The sequence below is a fragment of the Ipomoea nil genome, unplaced genomic scaffold, assembly GCF_001879475.1.
Source record: "Ipomoea nil cultivar Tokyo-kokei standard unplaced genomic scaffold, Asagao_1.1 scaffold1721, whole genome shotgun sequence".
NCBI classification, from domain to species: Eukaryota; Viridiplantae; Streptophyta; class Magnoliopsida; order Solanales; family Convolvulaceae; genus Ipomoea; species Ipomoea nil.
Genome location: NW_017618149.1, coordinates 739,715 through 751,972, shown reverse-complemented (window position 1 = coordinate 751,972; position 12,258 = coordinate 739,715). Strand labels below are relative to the sequence as shown.

Here is a 12,258-nt window from a genome sequence, read left to right as displayed (position 1 = left end):
TTTTATTTTGAACACACAAAAATGTAGGACTAATATAAGATTATAAGAATTAAAAATATAGGATATTATAAGAAATTAAAAATATATAAATTGAAATTGAAAATTTGAAGTATTGAAATTTGAGAGGTTGGAAGAAATTAAAGACTGAAAAATAAATAATAAGAGTAATAAAATTTATAAAGATTAAGAGAATATATGGAGAATTGTTGTGAGTAGAAGTAAGAGAGTGTAGGATTGAGAATTTTGGTGTGATAAAAATGAATTGAGTAAGGGTATTTATAGAGTTTATTAATTTAAAAATAATAATTAAAAAAAAAAAAAAAAAAACTTCATCCAGTGCAACGCCCAAAAATTTGGCCGTTGCACTGAGGAAGTAGTCTGCCGGAGGCCAGGCTAGGCCTGGCCTCCGGCGAGAATTGATGTGATGCAACGTGCAACAGCCAAATATTTGGCCGTTGCACGTTGCAGCTAGCTAAAGTAGCTAGCTAATCTAAATGTAACTTTGGGCAGCTGCCACAAATAGTTTAATTTTTTTTTTTTATAGCATTAGCCATTAGGCAATTGGCATTAGCCATGGGAGATTGGCAGCAAAGCTGCCATGCTTTGCTGCCAATCTGCCATGGTTCCGTTTTCCCGGTCCTAGGCCCGGGCCTGGGCCGGGCCTGTGCCGGTTAGGGGCCTGGGCCGTGCCTGGGCGTGGGCTCTGGGCCGGTTCCGTGTCGGGCCCCGAATTTTTTTTTTAAGGGACTTGAACCGGCCCTTAATAACTCGGTTCAGATTCGAGCTAAGCCCGGCCCAGGCCCACCTTTTTCCGGGTCGATTCAGGGTTGGTTCGACCTTGAACCGGCCCGTGGCCACCTCTAACGCACATAACAGATATTCTAGTTCGTCCACCAACCCCCACCCCCCTCCCACCATCCCAGCAGAAAAAACTCCAATATTCAGCGTATGCACAGACGATGGCACGTAAATGCACTTACCCGTTCGTTTTCTCCTCAAAGCCTTGTTCACGCCAAGTTCACCTCATCCGCCTTTGTAGTAATTCAAAGTATTAATTTCCATCCACAAACTCCCTAATTTAATGCTACAGATTCCAATAATATTATGTCCATAAATAAATTAGAATTCAATTACTAATATATCCTTTACATTGAAAAATGTCCTTAATTACCACCCTAATCTCTTATAATTTCAACCATGGATGAAAATTGAATCAATGGATATTAGGAGGCCTCATGGTCTCATCTATTAGAGGGGGTGCACCGGATTCGAAGCCTATATATATATATATATATATATATATATATATATATATATATATATATATATATATATAAACAGCCACCGATTGTGGCTGCCTAGCACCGAAGTCTGCATCGTCGGCCGCAAGGAGGAGGAGCTCCTGTGCGCCGTCAATCCAACAGATCATGAAGACTAAATCACACAAAGTGAGTATAACCTTTAGCTCTCAAAAAATGAGTGAACTCAATTTTAGTTCCATAGTTGTTCTTTAGGAGTAAATGCTATGGATTATACACTAGGGCATAATTTTATCTCACAATAATTGGAAAATTTTCATTCAGTTCTAAATTGTCCATTAAATTTTACAATTAAAAAGCATAAACAAAAAAGAAAAAAATGGAATTTTGAGCGAAAAGAATCTGTGCCAGAAACCCACATCTACCAAGCTCTGAAACGGCGAGAATTGAAGAACCTTGCTTGCCTTCTTCGTATCATCGCTCATGCCTCCGATTTGCCTTTTCTTTAAATTACTATTGCTTCAGATGCATAAATGGCGTCTTTGCTTTAAGTTATTTCTTTTCTTGCTTTAAGAGGGGAAGGCTGCCTGTCTCTCACTCCCGTCTGGATCTGCGACGAAGCCAACAACTGAGTTTTGAGCTTCCAACGGCAAGGCAGCAAGCACTGCAACAACACTTCAGGCGGTGGATTGACTACGCAGCTAGCTCGATCTGTTGGATTGACGGCGCACAAGAGCTCCTCCTCCCTGCAAGCGACGACGCAGACTCCGATGCTAGGCAGCCACAGCCGGTGGTTTTTTTTTTTTTATTTTATATAATATATATTTTAATAAATAAAATTTATTAAAAAAACAAAAAAAAAATATTTTAAAAAGACACGTGTCAACCATTTAATGGCTTAACTTGTTAAACTTAGACTTAATTGAAGAATTTTACAGGTTTAGGGGGTCTAAATGAAACTTTTTTTAATTAAGGGACCCAATTGCACTATCCGGTCAACTTAGGGGACCAATTTGACATTTTTTCCAAAAAAAATTATGTGAAATTAACCATTACACTTGAATTGACCATAAGATTTTTAATTTACTCTTATCGCTCCCTTTTTTCCTTTTTAATTTTTAAATGATTATATATACTACCGTATAAGCTATTATTTTAATAATTTATATGTATTTCCATATTGACAATATTTTGCAAATATTAATGACAAAAAGTTAAGTATTGCATGACTTTTCTTTGTAGACAATACGGCATAATAGAGGGAAATCTGCAGTCATTATATCCGAATTGAATGTGTGCACGGAATAAGTGCAAACTCTGTCTTATGACTCTAGTTGGCAAAAGATTACAATGAGACAAACCAGTATAGGTAACCGACTCAAACCAAGAGGACTGGAATTCAAACTTACGACCTTGTGGTTACAAGTTTAATTTGTATCCTTAGCCATCTTGGCTGGCCGGGATTACCCCTATGATGTAGCAGTTATTGTTGATGGTTGAGGCTGAGTAGCCACCTTGATGAAAACATCCTCCAATGTTGTGTCAGCTAAACCCCAAGACAGTACATTACACCTCTGCTTTGCAAGCTTCACTGTCTGGAAAACATCCGAGATTTTAACCTCATTCTTTGGCAGCTCGAATTTTTGTGTCCCACTCAACTGATACGTCTTCTTCGCGTTCCCAGATAGATGTTTAACCAAGTTTTGCACTTCCATTTCGTCTTGTTCAGATGTCGTTGTAGTTACTGTGAACATGTACGATCCTCCATATCTAACCTTCAGCTGTTTCATAGATCGAGCAGGGCGATAATGCAGGTTGTTTATATATGATCAGACAAAACGAGATGAATAATTGAATGGTGTTATTTACCTCGTCTATGCTTCCGAGACACTGGAAGTTCCCATCCACAAAGATTCCTATGCGGTCGCAAAGATATTCTGCCTCTTCCATGGAATGTGCTGAACCATGGTAAAACTTGCTTAGTTAGATTAGTAAGACTATAAACTATGTAATAATCCTCTGCTTTCTTGCATGGAAAAGCTTATTAAAGACAAGAATGGATTCAATTTGTTCAGTTCAAATGCCTACAGGCTCAATACAAAATGAGTTTTATTTAAAAAAAAAAAAAATTAATACCAGCTAGGGTCCGAATCTAGTGGCACCGCCACGTTTAGTCCTAAACTTTCAACTTAACCACCAGTGGTCCTTTAACTAACTTTCAAATTTAACCAGTTGTGGTCCTTCCGTTAGTTTAAGTAAGGGCAAAGTTAGGACCAGGGATGCTTAAAAATTTGAAAGTTGAAGGACCACGAGTGATTAAACTGAAAGTTTAGGACTAAATGTGGCAGTGCCACTATACTCGGAGGACCCCAGCTAGTATTAACTCTTAAAATGAAAACGCTAGGAATGCTAAGAACATTATGTATATTAAAACAGAGAGAAGTGGTATACTGGTGAGAAGGATGGATCTATCTTGTTTTGCACGCTTAACAACATCCCACAACAGTTTTCTTGAAGCTGGATCAAGGCCAGTGCTGGGCTCATCCAGATAGACAATCTTCAAAAATTTTCAAGATTTGTATGCGATATAATCAGCTAGCTTAGCTTCTCCAAGTGGCAAAACCTCAAAACATGTACAAGTTGAGAAGCTCAGAATTGTATTATACCTTGGGATCACCGATCAAAGCAATCGCTACACTGAGTCTTCGCCTCATGCCTCCACTATATTTCCCCGCAAGTCTATCAGCAACTCCTCCGTGGAACAGGTTAAAGTTTTTGAGAGATTCTTCCACTGCCTGTTGTGATGAAACTGGATCATATATTCATATCGGTGCTTAAAATTGCAGACTATATATATATATATATATGATTTTCTCGTGAAGGGTTAGACTCACTCACCTGGATTAAGGCAGCCCCTTTGAGATTTTTGAGTCTACCATAGAAAAGTAAGTGCTCCCTTCCAGTTAGGTTACCCCATAACAAGCTATATAATCATTCAAGAAATGAATAAAATGGTGTGAGTTCAAATATTGAGCGGTCCAAAGATGATAATATATATGTACCTGTCTTGGGGACAAATACCCATGCTCTGATATATTTGCCCCATTTGACTTCGCAAATCAAGACCCTCGACATATGCTGTCCCAGAGCTTGGATTCAAGAGTCCAGTCATCTATCAATTAAAACCAAATTATTACGAAGAAACTAGTTTGGATAACAACCATGAATAACAAAATAGAAACTATATATAATACACAAGTTGTACTGTCCTGCTTCATATCGTTACTAACCATACTAATAAAAGTAGTTTTGCCTGCACCGTTTGGACCGAGCATACCAAAACATTCCCCTCGTTTTAATGCTAGAGTTAATCCTTTTACCGCAAACTTTTCAGGATTCCCGTCCTTTCCTGGATACACCTTTTTGAGGTTATAGCAGATGGTGGTATAATTTGGATTCTTTTCACTTAGCAATTGCTCAACCTTCCTCCTCTGGAAAGCAATGAAGTTTACGGTTAAAAATGATCGATCTCTTCTTTTGGAATATTTCACCAAAAAATGAAAAGATATGATGCTTTGAAACCAGATCAAAGGAACACGAAAAACACAATTGTGTAAAGAATATTTTACCAATGTTGCTAAAAACAAACTAAGGGGAAGCAGAAACAGCCTGCCAATCATATCAATGTAATCATATGAATCTTTTCCTATTAGCCAGCATATATTGGATTTACTATAGGCCCTGTTTGGTAAAATAGTTAGCCTATCAGTCAATTTTGGCTTGTTTGACTACTATTAGCTGTTTGACTTGGTTAAAGAACCAATATGAGTGTTTGATTAATTAGCTTTTTGTAATAACTTATTGCTCCAAAACACAAAAATTCAAAAAGCAGCTTTTTCGATTAGCTTTTTGAAAAAGTCTGTGTAATCAGCTATCAGCTACCAGCTAACAGCTAATATTCCCATCTTTCTACAATCAGCTAATGCTATCAACTAGTCAAACCCACTAACTCAATCAGCTAACAGCTATTTACCAAACACCCCCCTATAACTTCCATAATACAAACTCATATATTTAACAAAAGCATTACGAGTTACCTCCTGTGCCACATCATCATTTTCCATTTGTATAGCAGATTCATTGTTCTGAGGCGGTTTCTGAACCGACGATAAAAGCTTCTTTGGAGATCTTCGCAGACAAAATAGCGGACTTCTAGCGGTGCCACTTCCAGATGATATGACTTGATCTAGGTAGTACGCAATGACTAGAAACACCAACCATTCCGTGGTTGTGATAATCAGAACCTCCCGCATTCCATTTGTGCTATAACTTAGATATTCCCAGAGCATCCCAAAAGTCCCAACTTTATGTCCACCTTCTGCATATTTGGAGAGCTCATACAACCCTCTATACAGAGAGAATCCAGGGTATAGTTCAATAACTATAATCCAACTTCCTATAATAAAGAAAAACCTCTGTTATTTGTTGTTTGTGACAAGTATTACTACAAATATACTTCACTAAATAGATACTGCAAATTACGTTCTGGGAACAACATTTAACAGATGCACTATAAGAACCCAAATTCAGTGAAAGTTGCAACAAGAGCTACATTATGCACTAAATGCATATTGAATTGCAATGATCACTTGGAAAACAGAAATTGGAAGTATTTTTCTGATCACTTCAATAACCGTACAGACACGTAACATGATAACTACATACACATAAATTGTTAACTCGTACATAATATGTTAACTGCAGATCTGCAATAACAATTTATGTATCTATAGTTATCATGTGTCTGTAATTACCATGTTATGTGTCTTTAATTTGTTTACAGACACATAATTTTTTTACCAAGTTCACAATGCAATATGATATAGGCGAGGATTGGGCTGGACGATGACGGGGGCACTGATCGCAGTGGAGCACTAGCCGGAAGGGACACCCGGCCACTGTTCATCAATCCGAAATTGACCCGTGCCCAACCCAAACCATCCCTACTATGTCACTCTCAATTTTTCATCAATCGCAAACTTACCCGAGACCAACCCAAACCATAGGACAAGTGGTTCGAGTGAAGTCCTCCCTAAGGGAAGACTCAACCCAACTTATGGCCGCCTCTACCTAAAACTCTTGCACACACATTTTCACTCAATTCACCCAATTTGTGATACCCATTTTCGAAAATTTGTTACCACTGCCATCGACCTCAGCCTATGAACTTAACTTATCATAAAAAATGAAAATCTCTCACTCTGTTTGTAGCAGTTTAAGAGACAGTTGATGGTTGATACTTACGAGGAAAGGAAGGATCGTCGATCAAGGGCTGGAAAACAAGAGTAGCCAGGATGCCAGTTCCAAAGACAATTATATAAGCAACCACTGCATGCAACATTTACAGTTACAATCAAAATCCATGTGAAATAGGGAAAAAGATCAAATAGATCCTCTAACTTTACACGAAAATGCAATTAAGCCTGTAAATTGTTGAAAAGTGCAATTAAACACTTCAACTTGTCATTTTGGCGCATCTGGGCCCAATAGCCGGTTAGTGACCTATAATAGCATGTCGTTAGGGTTCCGACGGTGCTCCGGGAGAAAAACCGACAACCAGCGACCAACGAACGATCACTGGTCGCCTTCTTTGAAGAAAAGGCAACCGGAGAAGGCAACCACGTATGGTCGCCTTCAATCGAAGCCTTCTATCTGAAGAAGAAGGCAACCAGACTGGTCTCCTTCTTCGTCGATCGGAAGAAGGCGAACAGTCCAATCCTTATTTTTTGTGAACGGCAGTCAACAGCGTGCTTACAGGTAACCAACGGTAATTGGACTTATTTGACCGATTTTAATAAGTTAGAATGTTTAATCGTACCGTTCATAAGTTCAAGGGTCTAATTGCACTTTCATGTAAAGTTGGAGGGCCTATTTGACCCTTTTTCCAGTGAAATATTACCCAAAAATTGCAGCCAGTTTTGTACAAACATTACCTGTAGCAGCCTTTAGACTTTTGAAGAATGCAGCAAACAGAAAGGCCATTGATATTTGCAAGTTTGTAAAGATGAAGTAAAAGAGGAATTGGACAGCATAAGAATTCAATCTAAAGATTATCAACCCTGCAAAGCAATCAAATGCGTTGGAGCATATTTAGATCGATGCATAGATGGGAAACAATCTAGTTCACTTGCTCGGTTATTACCTGTCAATGAACCGACCAAAACAAAGCAGAACATGTAGACTAAACATACGGTGAAGAAATACAGGTACATATTCACCCAATAAGGAGCGTCTCCAAGACCATGCATTTTCATCATTATTCGCAAGTTTTGTTGCTTCTCATAAACTAGAGCTGATAATACAACCTGGAAAATTTTGAAAAAGAGAGAAAAATAAGAAATCAAGGACAACATTGGATATTGGCTAACTTGAAAATTCATGAATGAATATTAAGTTAAATAGAAAAAAAAATAAAAAATAAAATTAAAAAAAAAAAAAAAAAAATCATCAGCGCAGCTATACAGATTCAGAAAATAAAGACTGCTGGAGAAGAACTTCACAGAGATATACAACATAAGCATTCAATGCAAACAAAGCCAGACATTTACCGGGAATAATTGCAGAATGACCCAAGTAAAAAAGATCGAGCCAATCGTCGATGATGCCACATCATCTGGCCTTGAAAGTCCACCAGGTGTGGGCATTTCTCCCACCGACTGTAAAATCACCTCCATGGAGGGGCCTCGTAAAAATTGGAGGTAGGCATTTGAAGCCTGCATGAGTGAAATGATTCTCAAATGAAGCGAGGAAAGGATACCAAGTCACTCACACATTTGCATTAAAATCATAGAATTGAAGTAGACCAAATTGTATGTAAAACCAATAGCAATAACTAAACATATTAAATAAAAAATGGTTGTTTTTAAAAATGCAAAGAGAAATTGGGAACGCAATCTTGATTCTTCAAGAATTTGTGAGTGGATAAAGAAGCACAGAAATTAGGGATCTCATAAAGCATACCATATTCTCAGAACGTGATACCCGCAATTCATTAACATCACTATGATCCATGCCAGCATAAGTGGAATTGTACGCTATGTGGATATTGAAATTCTTTTCACTTGTATCCAGGAAGTCGTAAGCTGTGTTGGAAGCACAATAATAAAAAAACTGTACTCATATCCAAATATGTATGTCCAGAACGAAAGTACATGCCCGTGGAACTCACCAGCCATTATCTCATTTATACTCCCCTCTGTATTCCCATCTTTGTACCCTTTGGAAAGCTCATCGTTAATCTCTGAATAGCTTTTGCGCCAAACATGTTGTCCTCGAACACAAAGGACTTCTAAATCTATGATAGACATAAGTGTAAAGATATGTTATTTCATTGAGATAGAATCCCAGAGAGATGGCAACAGTACATCCATTCCAAAGAAAATAGAGCAACAAACAGATCAAATTAAACTTAGGCCTGAAGTCAGATGTATTCTGAAATACCTTTCACATCGTCAAATGAGTTCACCGGGACTGAAATAGAGGACAAATTTGTGCATTTTGATTGTATATTATAGATTGGCATTCGAAAAGGAATAATGTCTTCACCATGGGTGGAGAAGCTATAGTTGGTCCCCTGGAATATTTTTCAAATCATAGAGCAGAAAGAAAGAACAAAAATCATGAGACTAATAGTACTACCACCAGAAATACAGCCCAAAATTTGAAGTCAAAACATGAGAACATCAAACTGGAAGCCATAAAGAAACACGAAATCAAAAAGTAAACAAAAGAAAACTTACAAAAGTGCCGCTAGCAATACTATCTTTATCAATGGAGGAATTCAGATTGAAAGAATCTGTAAACATTTTTCCAGCCAGGCCTACCAAAATTCAATGCTTAATGTCAGAAGAAATAGGAAAAAAACAAAAAAAGTTGTGATTTCACAATACAATTCTTCTCTATAATTGTAATCCAAGAAATACGAGAATGTGTACTTTCTCCTAGAGTTATGTTGTTTCCGGTGATAAGTACAGTTGCTGGACATGAACCAGTTTCCCGGCACGAAGCATCGGGCAAATCTGGAAATGGAATAGAGCCATCCCTCACAGCTCGAAACTGGGGAGAAGGAACTTGCAACAATGGAGGAAACTCATTAGGGATTATTGCAGAAATCTTATCGCGTTTGATCCTCTTGGTGATGATTTGCAAAACAAGAAGCAATATAAAGAGGACAACAGGGAAGAAGAAGGCCTTCAAATGTGACCTCAATCGTCGCTTCTGAAATAGGTTGAAAATTAATTCACAATATTTAGAAGTCATGAACCCTCAAATTTAAAACTTCCCTAGATTTGAAACTATCATTTCCTTTCCCAGAAAAATTATAATCTTAGATTTAAATAATAGGTTAGAGCTGACTAGTTAGCTCAGGTGATAGATATCACCTTGTACTTCTGATCACTACCAAGATTCTCTCTCTCTCACACACAAGCAAGAAATTCTCAATCTCATCAAGATTGTGAACTTTTCAAATTATGACAAGATAATTCTAGGTCCAATGACCCATGTCACTCCTACTATACATTTGATGGATTACCAGGAAAGCAATAAAACCCTAACAATTAAAACTGATATCTGCACTGTAAAATCATTGAGAATAAGAGAAAAGTAATAAAAATTGGGTATCAGTGATGTACTTGATAAGTGAGGTTTTTTCTGAACAAAGCGTTTGCTTGATTTCCAAAGCCTGCCATGGATGAACTCTGTCAGGAAGAAGAACCAGTCAAACAGATATCAGAAAACATCAAAATATACAATGTCATCATCACACAATATACATAATTATACATATATATGTATAAATATAGACAAATGATGTCTTTATCAATTCGCCTTGCTAAATAGATGTATCCAAAGTTAAATTCCACTTAGGTGATGTTCTGTAAGCCAGTTTTAAGTTGAGGCCGTGACTTTTATTGAAGTCAAGAATTTTTATTTCATTAAGTGTAAATTTAATTAGATATTTTTTTTTTTTTTACTAAGCTCGAACCCACAGGCCACAATTTCCGGGAGAGCAATTTGGTTAACCGAATTACACGTGTATATATATGTTTTAATTTTTAATAATTCATAAATATTACTATTAAATTAATTTTTTTGGTGTAAAATTATAAATTTACATATTTTATTTATAAATTTTAAGGTTTGTTAAATTGGACTAAAATATTTCTGTACAATCTATATATATATATATATATATATATATATATATATATATATAAATAAAATCCTCTTATTTCAAAAATTAAAATTGACCTAAGAAAAATCGACTTCTCTCTCTAGAAATTCTCTCTAGGGTTTTGCCTCTTTGCTAGGGTTTTCTTAGCGTTTCCGACGTTTTTCTTGCTCTTCTTGATCGAATCGCGATTAGGGGTGACCACGGTTCCGGTTCAAACCGGAACCGTAACCGGAACCGTCACTGTGCTATCCCGGTTAAGGTTCCTATAATATTGGAACCGGAACCGCCGGTTCCGGTTCGGAACCGGACGGTTCCGGTTCCAAACCGAAAAAATAAAAAAAAAAAAGCAAAATTATTAAATTTTGCATTTTTAAAATTATTAATTTTTTTTTTTAGTTTAAGTGAAATAAATTACTTAATTTTGCTATGAATAAATTAATATAAAGACCTTATAGGAGTAGTGACCAGAGAGTATTGAAACTGATAAAGGTAATTCTTAGTCTATTAATGTTTAGAAAAATAAAGGAAACAAATGACAATGAAAAATTTATTGTCTTTTGTTTCCTTTGTTATCCTAATCATTAATGGCCTAAGAATTGCCTTTATTAGTTTCAATGCTCTCTGGTCGCTATTCTCATAAGGTCTTTGTATTAAAACATAGCAAAGTTAAACATTTTATTCCACTTAAACTTACAAGTTACAACTGTCATCTTTAAAAAAAAAAAAAAATTTACTCAAACTCAAGGCCTAACAATACTTAAAAACTTACAATTTACAAAAAAAAAAAAAAAAAAAAAAAAAAAAAAAAAAAAATACCGGTTAGAACCGGCGGTTCCGGAACCGGAACCGGAACCTTAATATAAGGTTCCGGTTCCGGTTCGACCAAATACGGAACCGGAACCGCCGGTTCCGAACCGGAACCGGACCGAAACCGGAACCGTGGTCATGTCTAATCGCGATCGATTCTTACTACTGATACACATTCGACAACCGACGGGCTACAACAGAGACATCGCGACCGTTTATTACTGCTGGTTTACGTCCGACAGTACCGGTATACGGCAGAAGCAGTGTGTGACGGACGAATGGAATTTACGGCAACGACACCGGCAGGGCATGGGGCTGACGAGGAACCACCGATCCTCGACCGGGCGGATGGGATTATTGAGCGTCTAACGCAGCGTTGGGCCGATATTGTGATTGAGGAGGAGGAGGAAATCGGCTTTGAGCCGGTGGGGGAGGGTGTCGGGGTGGTGGCGGAGGAGGAAGAACAACGGTGGGTGTGTGTGGGCAGATTTTTGACAACGAAGGTGGTCAAGTTGGAGTATATGCGGCAAGTGATGGCCTCGGTTTGGCAACCAGTGTGGGGTATGCATGTTACAGAAATTCAACCGGGATTGTTTATGTTCATCTTTTATGATGAAACGGATATGCAGAGGGTCCTTGATGAAGGACCGTGGTCGTTTGAAAACAGCACCCTAGTTTGTAAACAGGTGGAACCGGGTGCAAGGCCGGCTGCGGTTGAGTTGAAGTCGGTGGATATGTGGGTGCAGCTTTATGACTTGCCGCTGGGATATACATCGGAAGCGGTTCTTGAACAAGCGGCCAATTTTATTGGTACGTTTGTAAAAGTTGATGATCGTTACCCGGGGGCACCATGGAAGACGTTTCACCGGGTCCGTGTGTCAATCCCGGTGGAAAAGCCGCTAAAACGAAGAATGAAGCTAATTAAACGGGATAAGTCAAGCTGCTGGGTAAACTTCC

At 37.7% G+C, this 12,258-nt stretch overlaps 1 protein-coding gene and 1 long non-coding RNA gene across 3 annotated transcripts; one reads left to right on the top strand and one right to left on the bottom strand.

Moving 5' to 3' along the window:
• Positions 1-2,473: 2,473 nt before the first annotated feature.
• Positions 2,474-10,161, bottom strand: LOC109191907 (ABC transporter A family member 7-like). 2 transcript variants are annotated; one of them, XM_019342589.1, is made up of 18 exons: positions 9,953-10,158; positions 9,254-9,536; positions 9,059-9,138; positions 8,760-8,892; positions 8,488-8,613; positions 8,280-8,401; positions 7,868-8,032; positions 7,462-7,624; positions 7,253-7,378; positions 6,564-6,647; positions 5,357-5,715; positions 4,550-4,750; positions 4,322-4,431; positions 4,158-4,242; positions 3,926-4,054; positions 3,711-3,816; positions 3,129-3,217; positions 2,474-3,040 (listed from the first exon to the last, which is right to left on the bottom strand). In XM_019342589.1, exons 1-18 carry the CDS (start codon positions 10,007-10,009, stop codon positions 2,729-2,731), a joined length of 2,730 nt encoding a protein of 909 aa, XP_019198134.1. In that variant the 5' UTR covers positions 10,010-10,158; the 3' UTR covers positions 2,474-2,728. The 2 variants fall into 2 exon arrangements, with proteins under 2 accessions (XP_019198134.1, XP_019198135.1); XM_019342590.1 differs by lacking the exons at positions 2,474-3,040; positions 3,711-3,816 and having other exon boundaries at positions 3,139-3,217; positions 9,953-10,161.
• On the top strand, positions 4,265-10,734 carry LOC109191908. The gene is made up of 3 exons (XR_002056015.1): positions 4,265-4,275; positions 9,799-9,808; positions 10,687-10,734. It is a non-coding gene; the product is annotated as an uncharacterized LOC109191908 (long non-coding RNA).
• Positions 10,735-12,258: the final 1,524 nt, after the last annotated feature.